Source organism: Schistocerca piceifrons, chromosome 3 (genome assembly GCF_021461385.2).
Source record: "Schistocerca piceifrons isolate TAMUIC-IGC-003096 chromosome 3, iqSchPice1.1, whole genome shotgun sequence".
NCBI lineage: Eukaryota > Metazoa > Arthropoda > Insecta > Orthoptera > Acrididae > Schistocerca > Schistocerca piceifrons.
In genome coordinates, this window is record NC_060140.1 from 807,900,008 (window position 1) to 807,917,242 (window position 17,235).

At 45.0% G+C, this 17,235-nt stretch overlaps 1 protein-coding gene across 1 annotated transcript in view; it reads right to left on the reverse strand.

Annotated features, from left to right (window-relative positions):
* Nucleotides 1–17,235, reverse strand: part of LOC124789078 (beta-2-syntrophin-like) — a 335,827-nt gene that overhangs the window by 63,619 nt on the left and 254,973 nt on the right. The window contains 1 exon segment of the mRNA XM_047256368.1: nucleotides 10,410–10,780. Coding sequence (XP_047112324.1) covers nucleotides 10,410–10,780 — 371 coding nt within the window.

Consider the following 17,235-nt stretch of genomic DNA (forward strand, 5'->3'; position numbering starts at 1 on the left):
ACGTAATCTCCGTTCAATGCAATAGGTTGACACCACCTTACTCACAGGGCCTGTGCGCCCGCATAGTACCACTCTACCGCCCGATTCCGGAGCCAACGTCTTCCCATCATCCACATACTGCTTCTCGCGCAGCGCATCTTTATTGGACCAGACAGATGGAAGTCGGAAGGTGCGAGATCCGAGCTGTAGAGTGGACTAGGAAGACCGTTCCAATGAAGTTCTGTGAGCTCCTCTAGGTTGTGCACACTTGTGTGGGGCCTAGCGTTGTCATGGAGCAGTTCGTAAGCATTTTTGTGGCGATGCACACACACGCTGAAGTTGTTTCTTCAGTTTCCAGAGGGTAGCACAATACACTTCCGAATTTATCGTTGCACCATGAGGGAGCACACCGGACATAACAACACCTTCAGAGTCCCAGAGGACCGAGACCGTCACCATGACTATAATGGCTGAGGGTGCGGCTTCGAACTTTTTCTTCGGAGGAAGGTGGTGTGGCGCGATTCCATAACTAACTGTTTTGTTTCCAGTTCGAAGTGATGAACCCATGTTTCATCGCCTGTGTCGATCATAGTCTCGTAACGCGCAAGCAATTCGGTACAGATGGTCCTTCATTGCTCGTTATGCTCTTCCTCTGACGCGGCGTGGAACCCGAATGTTCAAATGTGTATGAATTCCTATGGGACCCAACCACTGAGGTCATCGGTCCCTAGACTTACACATTACTTAAACTAACTTATGCTAGAGCAACACACACACACACACACACACACACACACACACACACACACACACACACACACACACACGCCCACACACATGCCCGAGGGAGGACTCGAACCTCCGGCGGGAGGGGCCGTGCAATCCGTGACATGGCGCCTCTAACCGAGCGGCCGATGAACCCAGCGGGCACACACCTTTGGGTACACCAACCAGCGGACGAATGTGTCAGCGCTACCAACAGAGACGTCCAGCTGTGCAGCGACGTGTTTGACTCCGATCCGTCTATCACGTCGAATGAGAGCGTCCGCACGTTCCAACATTGCAGGAGTCACAGCTGTGCGCGACCGGCCGGCAAGCGGAATATCGGAAAGATTTGCGCGCGAGTTTGTTACGATGATTACAGACGACGCGCCCTACGACTCACCGTGCTTTAGTTCACTGACAGGTTTCCGTACACATTCTGCAGACGCATATGAATATCTGCAATGTTCTGGTTTACCGCCAAACGAAACTCAATGACAGCTCTCTGCCGGAACGCACCTTCGTTACAGACGGCATTTTGATAGCTACATACAGCGCTGCCATCTTCTGGAATTTCATTAGACTATAGTGGCTGAAGCGAGACTATTCCACGATTTACCGTTCCGCATTTTTCAATCGAAATTGGCCAAGAAAAAATGTGTTGCACTACTTATTGAACGTTCTGAAAAGCCAAGAGTCTTTTTAACCATAGAAAACAAGTGTCGCGTCCGTAAGAAAAGACAACCATATTCACAAGTCAATTTGTTGGTCCTTGTATACTGCCAGACTTATTAATGGATAGCTGATGAAATGTATTTGAAATTGTTTTCGATAGTTTATCTGCTGATTGAAGAAAACCTTCCGATCACTGCTACTAATACAGTTTATTTTCAGTTTTTCGGTTAACCATTAGAGTCTTCTAGCGATCACGATGTTGTTGTTGTGGTCTTCAGTCCTGAGACTGGTTTGATGCAGCTCTCCATGCTACTCTATCCTGTGCAAGCTTCTTCATCTCCCAGTACCTACTGCAGCCTACATCCTTCTGAATCTGCTTAGTGCATTCATCTCTTGGTCTCCCTCTACGATTTTTACTCTCCACGCTGCCCTCCAGTACTAAATTGGTGATCCCTTGATGCCTCAGAACAAGTCCTACCAATCGATCCCTTCTTATAGTCAAGTTGTGCCACAAACTCCTCTACTCCCCAATTGTATTCAATACCTCCTCATTAGTTATGTGATGTACCCTTCTAATCTTCAGCATTCTTCTGTAGCATCAGATTTCGAAAGCTTCTATTCTCTTCTTGTCTAAATTATTTATCGTCCATGTTTCACTTCCATACATGGCTACACTCCATACAAATACTTTCAGAAACTACATCCTGACACTTAAATCAATACTCGATGTTAACAAATTTCTCTTCTTCAGAAACACTTTCCTTGCCATTGCCAGTCTACATTTTATATCCTCTCTATTTCGACCATCATCAGTTATTTTGCTCCCCAAATAGCAAAACTCCTTTACTACTTTAAGTGTCTCATTTCCTAATCTAATTCCCTCAGCATCACCCAATTTAATTCGACTACATTCCATTAGCCTCGTTTTGCTTTTGTTGATGTTCATCTTATACCCTCCTTTCAAGACACAGTCCATTCCGTTCAGCTGCTCTTCTAAGTCCTTTGCTGTCTCTGACAGAATTACAATGTCATCGGCGAACCTCAAATTTTTTACTTCCTCTCCATGGATTTTAATACCTACTCCAAATTTTTCTTTTGTTTCCTTTACTGCTGTCTCACTCCCTTCCCGACCACTGTTTCCCTTTCATGCCCCTCGACTCTTATAACTGCCATCTGGTTTCTGTACAAATTGTAAATAGCCTTTCGCTCCCTGTATTTTACCCCTGCCACCTTTAAAATTTGAAAGAGAGTATTCCAGTCAAAATTGTCAAAAGCTTTCTCTACGTCTACAAATGCTATAAACGTAGGTTTGCCTTTCCTTAATCTTTCTTCTAAGATAAGTCGTAGGGTCAGTATTGCCTCACGTGCTCCAACATTTCTAAGGAATCCAAACTGATCTTCCCCGAGGTCGGCTTCTAACAGTTTTTCCATTCGTCTGCAAAGAATTCGCGTTAGTATTTTGCAGTTGTGACTTATTAAACTGATAGTTCGGTAATTTTCACATCTGTCAACACCTGCTTTCTTTGGGACTGGAATTATTATATTCTTCTTGAAGTCTGAGGTTATTTTGCCTGTCTCATACATCTTGTTCACCAGATGGTAGAGTTTTGTCAGGACTGGCTCTCCCAAGGCCGTCAATAGTCCTAATGGAATGTTGTCTACTCCCGGGGCCTTGTTTCGACTCAGGTCTTTCAGTGCTCTGTCAAACTCTTCACGCAGAATCGCACCTCCCATTTCATCTTCTTCTACATCCTCTTCCATTTCCATAATATTGTCCTCAAGTACATCGCCCTTGTATGGACCCTCTATATACTCCTTCCACCTTTCTGCTTTCCCTTCTTTGCTTAGAACTGGGTTTCCATCTGAGCTCTTGATATTTATACAAGTGGTTCTCTTTTCTCCAAAGGTCTCTTTAATTTTCCTGTAGGCAGTATCTATCTTACCCCTAGTGAGATAAGCCTCTACATCCTTACATTTGTCCTCTAGCCATGCCTGCTTAGCCATTTTGCACTTCCTGTCGATCTCATTTTTGAGACGTTTGTATTCCTTTTTGCCTTCTTCATTTACTGCATTTTTATATTTTCTCCTTTCATCAATTAAATTCAATATTTCTTCTGTTACCCAAGGATTTCTACCAGCCTTCGTCTTTTTACCTACTTGATCCTTTGCTGCCTTCACTACTTCATCCCTCAGAGCTACCCATTCTTCTTCTACTGCATTTCTTTGCCCCATTCCTGTCAATTGTTCCCTTATGCTCTTCCTGAAACTCTGTACAACCTCTGGTTTACTCAGTTTATCCAGGTCCCATCTCCTTAAATTTCCACCTTTTTGCAATTTCTTCAGTTTTAATCTACAGTTCATAACCAATAGATTGTGGTCAGAGTCCACATCTGCCCCTGGAAATGTCTTACAATTTAAAACCTGGTTCCTAAATCTCTGTCTTACCATTATATAATCTATCTGATACCTTTTAGTATCTCCAGGATTCTTCCATGTATACAACCTTCATTTAGTTATTATAACGCACAAAACGTCCTGGAACTTTTATATGTTGATAGAAATCAATATACTAGGGCTATTCGGAAAGTAAGTTCAGATTGAACGCGAAACGGAAACCACTTTGAAAATAAGAAATATTTTACCTGCAACAGTTAGCTACAGCTTCCAGCCACTGATGTACATAGTCACCACTCCGACTTAGACTTTTGTCGTAGCGTTGTACCAACTTTCCAATACCCTCGTCATAGAAGGCTTCGCGCCAATTGTCTACGCTTATCTATAGCTCGTGGTCTGTGCGAAAATGTCTTCATAGCCAGTAGTTAATGTGAGCAGAGATAAAACACAGAGTGCAGGTGATAGAACCATACCCACCGAAAACACTGCAGGAGCATTTTCATTGCCCCAGCAGACTGCGACCGAGAATTGTCACACAATAGGAACCGTATGACAGTTCTGTTATGTGGGCTGCATAACATCAGGCAAAATCTCTCACCAGGACCTCATACTTGGCGGGAGACACTATTTTCTACACATCTTTATGCGCTCAACATGCGCTCAGAACTGAAAAGAGCGAAGTGATGTAACCGACAGGCATACTAGAGACACTGTCGACCACACATGCGCAAAGCTTTATTAATTTTTCACAGTGGTTTCCATTGCTTGACCGATCGGAACTTACTCTCAGAATATCCCTCGTAAGAGTGTCAGTTTGCAAGTTTATTCTTGACGTTTGCACCTGACAGTTGCTGCTCAAGAGAACATCATAGGAGCAGCGACTGTCAGACCTACAAACTCACACACTTATATTGATTTTTATCAACATATAAAAGCTCCAGGATGTTTTGTGCGTCAAAGTACTAGATTCAACACTTGAAACTGACAGCAAGTCGAAACAAGCCTGTAGTTTAAATAACTGAGCTAAATAAAATTGTTGCAGCTAAATTGGACTACAAATATTCCTGAATTATAGGTATGTCATTGCTGTATTGCAATGTGCTATAGCTGTGTTTAAATTGTTTTACTATGACGCTAGCCAAAATAATTACATAACACGCCAGAAAACTGAGATACGAAAATTGGAAGCAAGAAAAAACCCTACAACGTACATAAGCTACGAGGGATGCAACCAGCAATGTATATCTTTTTTGAGTTCATCTCCATACCACTAGAGGCGCTACTATCGGTCTGTGTTTTCCTCTTTTAGCATGGGAGCTGCGCTTTCTTGTTGTTCTGTGAGGCGTATCTAGCCACCAGAAAGGTTTAACCACCTAAAGATGTCCGGACAGATGCTCCGAGGAAATATTGTAGAATTTGCACGTCATCTGACGGCAGACCCGCGAAGACGATTTGGAGGAGGAGGAGGATATTAGTGTTTAACGACCCGTCGACAACGAGGTCATTAGAGACGGAGCGCAAGCGCAGGTGAGGGAAGGATGGGGAAGGAACTCGGCCGTGCCCTTTCAAAGGAACCAACCCAGTATTTTCCTGAAGCGATTTAGGGAAATCACGGAAAACCTAAATCAGGGTGGACGGAGACGGGATTGAACCGTCGTCCTCCCGAATGAGAGTCCAGTGTGCTAACCACTGCGCCACCTCGTTCGGTGACGATTTAGAAGTTCAAATGCGTGTGAATTGGTTCAAATGGCTCTGAGCACTATGGGATTTAAAGTCTGAGGTCATCAGTCCCCTAGAACTTAGAACTACTTAAACCTTACTAACCTAAGGACATCACTCACATCCATGCCCGAGGCAGGATTCGAACCTGCGACCGTAGCGGTCGCGCGATTCCAGACCGAAGCGCCTAGAACCGCTTTGCCACACTGGCCAGCGTGTGTGAATTCCTAAGAGACCAAACTGCTGAGGTCATCGGTAACTATCCAGGGCGGACCACTGATAGTTACCGGGCTAAATATCTCACGAAATAAGCATCAAACAAAAAACTACAAAGAACGAAGCTCGTCTGCCGGCTGGTGTGGCCGTGCGGTTCTAGGCGCTTCAGTCTGGAACCGCGTGACTGCTACGGTCGCAGGTTCGAATCCTGCCTCGGGCATGGATGTTTGTGATGTCCTTAGGTTAGTTAGGTTTACGTAGTTCTAAGTTCTAGGGGACTGATGACCTCAGATGTTATGTCCCATAGAGCTCAGAGCCATTTGAAACTCGTCTAGCTTGAAGGGGGAAACCAGATGGCGCTATGGTTGGCCCGTTAGATGGCGCTGCCATAGGTCAAACTGATATCAAGTGCGTTTTTTTAAAAATAGGAACCCCCATTTTTTATTACACATTCGTGCAGTACGTAAAGAAATGTGATTTTTTTTAGTTGGACCACTTTTTTCGCTTTGTGATAGATGGCGCTGTAATAGCCACAAACGTGTAAGTACGTGGTATCACGTAACATTCCGCCAGTGCGGACGGTATTTGCTTCGTGATACATTACCCGTGTTAAAATGGACCGTTTACCAATTGCGGAAAAGGTCGATATCGTGTTGATGTATGGCTATTGTGATCAAAATGCCCAACGGGCGTGTGCTATGTATGCTGCTCCGTATCCTGGACGACATCATCCAAGTGTCCGTACCGTTCGCCGGTTAGTTACGTTATTTAGGGAAACAGTAAGTGTTAGCCACATGTGAAACGTCAACCACGACCTGCAACAAATGATGATGCCCAAGTAGGTGTTTTAGCTGCTGTCGCGGCTAATCCGGACATCAGTAGCAGACAAATTGCGCGATAATCGGGAATCTCAAAAACGTCGGTGATGAGAATGCTACATCAACATCGATTGCATCCGTACCATATTCCTGTTGTTGTTGTGGTCTTCAGTCCTGGGACTGGTTTGATGCAGCTCTCCATGCTACTCTATCCTGTGCAAGCTTCTTCATCTCCCAGTACCTACTGCAACCTACATCCTTCTGAATCTGCTTAGTGTATTCATCTCTTGGTCTCCCCCTATGATTTTTACCCTCCACGCTGCCCTCCAATACTAAATTGGTGATCCCTTGATGCCTCAGAACATGTCCTACCAACCGATCCCTTCTTCTGGTCAAGTTGTTCCACAAACTTCTCTTCTCCCCAATCCTATTCAATACTTCCTCATTAGTTATGTGATCTACCCATCTAATCTTCAGCATTCTTCTGTAGCACCACATTTCAAAAGCTTCTATTCTCTTCTTGTCCAAACTATTTACCGTCCATGTTTCACTTCCATACATGGCTACACTCCATACAAATACTTTCAGAAATAACTTCCTGACACTTAAATCTATACTCGATGTTAACAAATTTCTCTTCTTCAGAAACGCTTTCCTTGCCATTGCCAGTCTACATTTTATATCCTCTCTACTTCGTCCATCATCAGTTATTTTGCTCCCCAAATAGCAAAACTCCTTTACTACTTTAAGTGTCTCATTTCCTAATCTAATACCCTCAGCATCACCCGACTTAACTCGACTACATTCCATTATCCTCGTTTTGCTTTTGTTGATGTTCATCTTATATCCTCCCTTCAAGACACCATCCATTCCGTTCAACAGCTCTTCCAAGTCCTTTGCTGTCTCTGCCAGAATTACAATGTCATCGGCGAACCTCAAAGTTTTTATTTCTTCTCCATGGATTTTAATACCTACTCCAAATTTTTCTTTTGTTTCCTTTACTGCTTGCTCAATATACAGATTGAATAACATCGGGGAGAGGCTACAACCCTGTCTCACTCCCTTCCCAACCACTGCTTCCCTTTCATGCCCCTCGACTCTTATAACTGCCATCTGATTTCTGTACAAATTGTAAATAGCCTTTCGCTCCCTGTATTTTACCCCTGCCACCTTTAGAATTTGAAAGAGAGTATTCCAGTGAACATTGTCAAAAGCTTTCTCTAAGTCTACAAATGCTAGAAACGTAGGTTTGCCTTTCCTTAATCTTTCTTCTAAGATAAGTCGTAAGGTCAGTATTGCCTCACGTGTTCCAGTATTTCTACGGAATCCAAACTGATCTTCCCCGAGGTCGGCTTCTACTAGTTTTTCCATTCGTCTGTAAAGAATTCGTGTTAGTATTTTGCAGCTGTGACTTATTAAACTGATAGTTCGGTAATTTTCACATCTGTCAACACCTGCTTTCTTTGGGATTGGAATTATTATATTCTTCTTGAAGTCCAGGGTATTTCGCCTGTTTCATACATCTTGCTCACCAGATGGTAGAGTTTTGTCAGGACTGGCTCTCCCAAGGCCGTCAGTAGTTCCAATGGAATGTTGTCTACCCCGGGGGCCTTGTTTCGACTCAGGTCCTTCAGTGCTCTGTCAAACTCTTCAACCATATTTCTATGCACCAGGAATTGCATGGCGACGACTCTAAACGTCGTGTACAGTTCTGATACTGGACACAAGAGAAATTACGGGACGATGACAGATTTTTTGCACGCGTTCTATTTATGGACGAAGCGTCAGTCACCAACAGCGGTAACGTAAACTGGCATAATATGCACTATTGGGCAACGGGAAATCCACGATGGCTGCGACAAGTGGAACATCAGCGACCTTGGCGGGGTAATGTATGGTGCGGCATTATGGGAGGAAGGATAATTGTCCCCCATTTTATCGATGGCAATCTAAATGGTGCAATGTATGCTGATTTTTTACGAAATGTTTTATCGATGTTACTACAAGATGTTTCACTGCATGGCAGAATGGCGATATACTTCCAACACGATGGATGTCCGGCACATAGCTCGCGTGTGGTTGAAGCGGTATTGAATAGCATATTTCACGACAGGTGGATTGGTCGTCGAAGCACCGTACCATTGCCCGCAAGTTCATCGGATCTGACGTCCCCGGTTTTCTTTCTGTGGGGAAAGCTGAAGGATATTTGCTATCGTGATCCACCGACAACGGCTGACAACATGCGTCAGTGCATTGTCAATGTATGTGCGAACATTGCGGAAGGCGAACTACTCGGTGTGGAAAGGAATATCATTACACGTATTGCCAAATGCACTGAGGTTGACGGACATCATTTTGAGCATTTATTGCATTAAAGTGGTATTCACAGGTAATCACGCTGTAACAGCATGCGTTCTCAGAAATGATAAGTTCACAAAGGTACGTGTATCACATTGGAACAACAGAAATAAAATGTTCAAACGTACCTACGTTCTGTATTTCAATTTAGAAAACCTACCTGTTACCAACTGTTCGTCTAAAATTGCGAGCCACATGTTTGTGACTATTACAGCGCCATCTGTCACAAAGCGAAAAAAGTGATCCAACTAAAACATTCATATTTCTTTACCTACTTTACGAATATGTAATAAAAAATGGGGGTTCGTATCTAAAAAAAAACGCAGTTAATATCCGTTTGACCTACGGCAGCGCCATCTAGCGGGCCAGCCATAGCGCCATCTGGTTTCCCCCTTCAAGCTAGACAAGTTTCGTTCTTTGTAGTTTTTTCCTTCGACGCTTATTTCGTGACATATTTGGCCTGGTCACGATCCATGGACCACCCTGTTTTTACAAGTATTCAGCCCCTTGACTGGCAGTAGGGCAAGGCGGGGAGGTGGGGTAAGACGGGGAAGGGCTATAAGCTACAGTTAGAGTGCTGCCATCTGTGGATAGCTACGTCAACATCATCAATACACAGGTCCCAGTGTGTTGACATTGCTGAACCTTAGTTTCGCGCCGGTTTCTGTGATCTTTGCAAGGTACGTACAATTGTTATACTGATTTGCAATCTTTTACACCTTTCGAGGTCCTAAAACATGTGTTTCGTGAACATTTGTCCAGACTGTATACATAGCACTGAATAGTACGTCTTATTAACGGTAATCTGCTGTGTCAGTAGTCAATGTCCACTAAATAGTGTTCATGTAGGCGTAACATAACCTGACAGCATGGTAGGGGGCAAGACGGGGTGGGGCAAGATGGGGAGATTCCCCGTCTTGCCCCTACTATTTGTCCAACCATTGCGTTCTTATCGTCTCATGTGTATACCTCACTGCGGGTTTTGAACAATTACATTATACGTTGAATACAATTGTAAATAGCCGCTGAATACGGTGTATTAGCTGCGGACGCTGGGCCCACGACACTTGTGCAGGGATAGAAAGTGATGATGGCTAGGCTGTCCACACTTGTGTACTATGTGAAAGTAAGAGGCCTAAATAAAACGTAATACCTAAGTCTAAAATTCGCAGAACCATTATTTCGAAACCTTATTGTCACATTATTTCATTGTTCCAGTCCTTATTTAAGCTTTAAAGATGAATTCATGCTAGTTCCCCATCTTACCCCGCATATGGGGCAAGAGGGGGAATTGGTAGTTTATGTTTGAAATCGAGATATTTCTAACTAAATGCAACAAGTTTGCAGGTTTCTTTGCACGCTATTGTAATTCAATGGTTAAGTAAACAAATGATGATCAACCCTACTTGAATTTGTTTATTTTTGTCCCTTTTGTAAAGGCTTAAAGTTAGCTTCCCCATCTTGCCCCGCCTTCCCCTATATGCTCACCTCTGTGTTGGCGGGAGACGCGTCGCTCTGCTGCTGCTGCTGCTGTTGTTGTTGTTGTTGCTGCTGCTGCTGCTGCGGGCCGGCGACAGCCCCGCCGCCCACGGGCACGGTGGCTGTGGCGCTGCTGGCGGTGTTGGTGTTGCTGGCTGAGTTGCTGCCAGTGGTGGGCCTGCGCGCGCGCCGCGCCAGCCAGCCCATGTGGCGCAGCTCGGCGCCGAGCGCGCGGCCCGCCTCGTGAAGCGCCTGCAGCGCCAGCACGCCCAGCGCAGAGTGCAGCGTGTGGAACCAGGCCGCCGCCTCGGCCGCGTCCGCCGCGCGCAGCACGCACGAGTGCACGCCGTCCGGCGAGTGCAGCTCCAGCGTGCGGTTCTCTGCGGGCACGCAAAGCGCTGCTGCTGAGTAGGGTGTTGTCGATAAAATACCGACACATCGATATTATCCAAAAGTATCGACGTACAGGGTGTGATCAGTAAGTAGTAGGACTGAATTTCTGTAGCGCGAACGGAGCGGTGGAGGCGGGTCGGACCGCCTGGGCGTGATAGTGGGGAGGCTTCCGGATAGACCGATTTTTTTCCAGTCGCCTGCAGGGAAACGGAAAGTGAGCACGTCAATTTTTGTGGTCCTAAGAGGTTCAATAGTGCAGTCGCGTTTCAAGATGGAGAAAAGACCTCTAGTTTTATATATAAATTCAATGGGGATATTAATGAAAACTTACGTTAGTGAGTACATATCATGAAAGAGAACTCCTTAAAAAAAAATAAAAAATAAAAATAAAAAAGAGGTTGAAATGGCGCTGAGTACTATGAGACTTAAATTGTGAGGTCATCAGTCCCCTAGAACTTAGAACTACTTAAACCTAACCAACCTAAGGACATTACACACATCCATGCCCGAGGCAGGATTCGAACCTGCGCGGTTCCAGACTGTAGCGCCTAGAACCGCTCGGTCACTCCGGCCGGCTAGAACTCCTTCAAGTTTTGTTTAATGTTAGAAGACATCAACGTGGGATCCATTGCTTGCCCTGAACACATCGAGACGATATTCCACTTCTCGCCACGTATTCGCCAACATTTCAGGTATAACTGTTCCAACGGCCGCGACGATTCTTTCCCGTAAATGATTGACGTCTCTGATCTTTTCACTGTACACAACATTTTTTTATGTGACCCCAAAAGAAAAAGTTCAGTGGGGTTAAGTCTGGGCTTAGTCGTGATCAAGGTATTAGGCCTTACGCTGTCAACATGTCACAGTAAACGTCTCCGTTTATTGTTTATGAAAGGACCAATCACACGATCTTCCATCAAACCACACCAAACATTAACTTTGGGAAGCTCACGTGGATGCTGAATACCTTCAGGTGGATGCTCTGCCCCCCAAATTCTGCAGTTATGACGATTAACTGTTCCACTGACATGAAAGGTAGCGTCATCAGAAAAGAGTTGCTCTCAACTGCACTGCACTGCACTGCACTGCACTGCACGCACGCCTGGACTGAAATGAGGCAACAGAAAAAAAAACAGCACTGCTGCCGTCTCAAGATCTAGCAGACCTGCCAACTGCAGGGGAGCCGAACTTGGAGAGTTGATGAATCAAACACCAGAAACCAGAACAGTGTACGTCACTCTGTACAGATTCTAGGACACATTAAAACTAGGAAGTTCTTTTTCAAATACCCTGTATCTCGAGCAACGCTACGCCATCAAATTCTGAGTGAAATTCGAGAAAACCGCGACGGAGACCCTCGGAATGATTAAGGACGCCTGCGGGGATGCTGCCCTGAGTCGCTCAACAGTGTTCGAGTGGCACAAGGTGTTCTGGGAGGGGCGAGAGCTCGTCGAAGGCGACCAGCGCGTCACTCACCCGTCAATGTTAAGGACTGACGAAAATGTGGCCGAAGTGAAGACGCTCCTGGACTCTGACCGGTGCTTAAACATTCGCCTGATTGTTGATGAGTTGATTCCGTTCGATGTTGTTGTTGTTGTTGTTGTTGTTGTGGTCGTCAGTCCTGAGACTGGTTTGATGCACCTCTCCATGCTACTATATCCTGTGCAAGTTTCTTCATCTCCCAGTACCTACTGCAGCCTACATCCTTCTGAATCTGCTTAGTGTATTCATCTCTTGGTCTCCCCCTACAATTTTTACCTTCCACGTTGCCCTCCAATGCTAAATTTGTGATCCCTTGATGCCTCAGAACATGTCCTACAAACCGATCCCTTCTTCTAGTCAAGTTGTAAGTAGGCTGTTTAGGTTCTTATATTGGTAACGCCGCCGCACATAGCGCTCTCTGTATGAAAATCACTGGCTGTGCTTTGTGCAGTCTGTGGCTGCTTTGCATTGTTGTAATACTCGCCATTGTAGTGTTGGGCAGCGGCAGCTGGATGTGAACAGCGCGTAGCGTTGCGCAGTTGGAGGTGAGCCGCCAGCAGTGCTGGATGTGGGGAGAGAGATGGCGGAGTTTTGAAATTTGTCATGAACTGCTATATATATATATATATATATATATATATATATATATATATATATATATATATATATATATATGTACACTCCTGGAAATGGAAAAAAGAACACATTGACACCGGTGTGTCAGACCCACCATACTTGCTCCGGACACTGCGAGAGGGCTGTACAAGCAATGATCACACGCACGGCACAGCGGACACACCAGGAACCGCGGTGTTGGCCGTCGAATGGAGCTAGCTGCGCAGCATTTGTGCACCGCCGCCGTCAGTGTCAGCCAGTTTGCCGTGGCATACGGAGCTCCATCGCAGTCTTTAACACTGGTAGCATGCCGCGACAGCGTGGACGTGAACCGTATGTGCAGTTGACGGACTTTGAGCGAGGGCGTATAGTGGGCATGCGGGAGGCCGGGTGGACGTACCGCCGAATTGCTCAACACGTGGGGCGTGAGGTCTCCACAGTACATCGATGTTGTCGCCAGTGGTCGGCGGAAGGTGCACGTGCCCGTCGACCTGGGACCGGACCGCAGCGACGCACGGATGCACGCCAAGACCGTAGGATCCTACGCAGTGCCGTAGGGGACCGCACCGCCACTTCCCAGCAAATTAGGGACACTGTTGCTCCTGGGGTATCGGCGAGGACCATTCGCAACCGCCTCCATGAAGCTGGGCTACGGTCCCGCACACCGTTAGGCCGTCTTCCGCTCACGCCCCAACATCGTGCAGCCCGCCTCCAGCGGTGTCGCGACAGGCGTGAATGGAGGGACGAATGGAGACGTGTCGTCATCAGCGATGAGAGTCGCTTCTGCCTTGGTGCCAATGATGGTCGTATGCGTGTTTGGCGCCGTGCAGGTGAGCGCCACAATCAGGACTGCATACGACCGAGGCACACAGGGCCAATACCCGGCATCATGGTGTGGGGAGCGATCTCCTACACTGGCCGTACACCACTGGTGATCGTCGAGGGGACACTGAATAGTGCACGGTACATCCAAACCGTCATCGAACCCATCGTTCTACCATTCCTAGACCGGCAAGGGAACTTGCTGTTCCAACAGGACAATGCACGTCCGCATGTATCCCGTGCCACCCAACGTGCTCTAGAAGGTGTAAGTCAACTACCCTGGCCAGCAAGATCTCCGGATCTGTCCCCCATTGAGCATGTTTGGGACTGGATGAAGCGTCGTCTCACGCGGTCTGCACGTCCACCACGAACGCTGGTCCAACTGAGGCGCCAGGTGGAAATGGCATGGCAAGCCATTCCACAGGACTACATCCAGCATCTCTACGATCGTCTCCATGGGAGAATAGCAGCCTGCATTGCTGCGAAAGGTGGATATACACTGTACTAGTGCCGACATTGTGCATGCTCTGTTGCCTGTGTCTATGTGCCTGTGGTTCTGTCAGTGTGATCATGTGATGTATCTGACCCCAGGAATGTGTCAATAAAGTTTCCCCTTCCTGGGACAATGAATTCACGGTGTTCTTATTTCAATTTCCAGGAGTATATATATATATATATATATATATATATATATATATATATATATATATGATGATGATTTAAGGTAAATACATTGTTTGTTCTCTATTAATATCTATCCCTATCAGTAGTTAGTGCCTTCCATAGTTTGAATCTTTTATTTAGCTGGCAGTAGTGGCGCTTGCTGTATTGCAGTAGTTCGAGTAACCAAGATTTTTGTGAGGTAAGCGATTTGTGAAACGCATAGGTTAATGTCAGTCAGGGCCATTCTTTTGTAGCGATTTTGAAAGTCAGATTGCGTTGCGCAAAAATTATTGTGTGTCAGGTTAAGCACAGTCACGTATAATTGTTCAAAGGGGACGTTTCATATGTCGACCCTTAGCCGAGGATACCTCACTGGAATCTTCTGATTTTTTCTTGTAGTTTGCGTAATTAGTGTAGATTTTGTTTATTGCTAGCGCGTAATTGTAGAGAGAGTCTCCTTTGTAGTTGCAGTCTTTCATTGTTGTTGTGGGATGCATGTAGATTTGCACCAAGTATTTCGCAGCTGCGCTTGCAATTAACTAGATATTATTTTCAGTGTTATGTTAATGTGTTCCCCTATTTTTCCTCTTCAAATTGTGTTTTTCTGTGTCGTCGTGTGAAATATTGTGACAATAATGGCGTGTGAAAAACGTAATACTAGGCTCCAAAGTAAACTGAGAAATGACAGTGAAGACGAAAGTAGTGTGTTAGCGCCACCGTGTAATGAATTAACTAATGTTCAACATAGTAATTTGGTAATTGTGCATAAGGAAATGGAGCGGGCGGCAAACAATGGCGTAGGCAGTGAAACAATTAGTGAACAGGGAAGCATTATCGATCGATCGGTCGGCAACAGCTCGCCTCAGAAATCCGAAATGACAGGACACAATCTTGGAAATACTGTAGATTCAGGTTTTGCGTCCTCACCGTTTTCTCAAATAAGTCAAGACACATTTTCTGCTTGTCAAAATGTGAATATTGCCGGTTCAAATGCATTGCCGAATAGCACTGAGGAACATGTTTCAGACACCAGTGCATTGTTATTACAATTAATGCAACAAATGGGACAAAAGCTTCAAAAGTTAGACATAATGGAACAAAATCTTCAAAAGTTAGACACAATGGAACAAAATCTTCAAAAGTTAGACACAACACTTGAACAAACACGTGAAGATTTAACTACTGAGTTACATAAAATCGAATCGAAATGTCAAGAAGTCTGTAACGACGTAAAAACACAAATTTGTGAGCATTTTCAACCTATTTTTTCGCGGCATGAAAATGCATTACAGAATCACGAAGCAGCCATAAAAGAACTGCAAATTATTGTTCATGAAAATCATGAGACCTTGCAAGCTAAAATTGACTCAGTTGCATCTACCGATTCGGTTACGCAACTTGCAAAAACTCAGGAAAACTTAAAGGACACAGTAGAAAGACACATGGAGGAAATTAGTACATTATCAGAGAAAGTAGTTGAACTTTCGGATCAGGTCACTAACTTATCCACAAAGGTAGATGATGATCTGAATGACACAAGACCTGTAGCCTTCACTGACACAGAAGAGTATGAACAAATTAGAAAATTCAAACAAAATAAAAATCAAATCAATACACAGTACAAAAGAGAAATCCGGGAAGTACAAGATCAGTTGACGCAGGTAATACAAGAATTACATATTTCAGAGGACACTCGCGCTCCAACACGGGAAGAGGGACTTAGAAATACGGAAAAGCCGCAAAATAATAACACAGGGCATTTCGGAAGTTATGAAAGAAATTGGCAATGTGCACCGAATTTTGAGATGGAACGGCCGACACGACCTAACAATGACCGATATGCGACTCGCCGACATGATGATTTTGACTATAAGCTGTTCATTACTACACGTAAATTCAAAACATTTAAGAATTCTGGCAACGACATTCATCCACACGCATGGCTCCATCAATTCTCTCATTGTTTTCCTCCCAACTGGTCGTTAGAACACAGATTAGAATTTATGTGTGGCGACTTAGAGAATGAACCAGCTGTAAGAATGCGATCGGTCATTCACGATTGCCACAGTGAAGGAGAATTTTACCATGCCTTCCTCTCAGCATATTGGTCTCAAGCCACACAAGACCGAGTAAAACATGGCATCATAATGATGAAACATTTCGAACAATCTGAATTTTCCAGTCTTGTGAAATATTTTGAAGACATGTTGCACAAGAATCAGTATCTTTCAAACCCATACAGCCCCTCAGAACTCATCCGCATTTGCTTAATCAAATTACCTGAACATTTACGGCATATTATTTTGGCAGGACGTTGCAAAGACGACATTGAAGCTTTTCAGGGCCTCTTACAAGAACTGGAAATTGACACTGACATTCGCGGAACGCGAAAACAGGAGCACAACAATTACAGGTCACATCCGTCACAATTTCGCGATGACAGAAATAATAACGCTATTCTCACAACACATATTGTGACCAAAACAGACACCACCCGTATGACAACCGTTGGCAGAGTAGTAATAATTACAGGGAAAGATCACCTCTCCGCGCGAGTGACTATCACAGAGACAATCAGAGAAACAGACAATTTGGGAACCAAAATAATTATTATCAAGGGAGACAGAATAACTTCAGACGTAACAGTTCGGCGCACAGTTACGATTCAGGGAGAAATTCTCCACCACGTGACCGACAAGAAAGAAACTATGGCATCTACCGACATGATGACAGACGATATGGTCGTAACGACAGACCTGAATTGCATCAGAACTGGCGGGATTCAAACAGAGCAGGGCCCTCTCGAGGAGGTGAATTTGTAGAAGTTTGGTCTCCAAATCCCAATAACGACGCGCGCCAA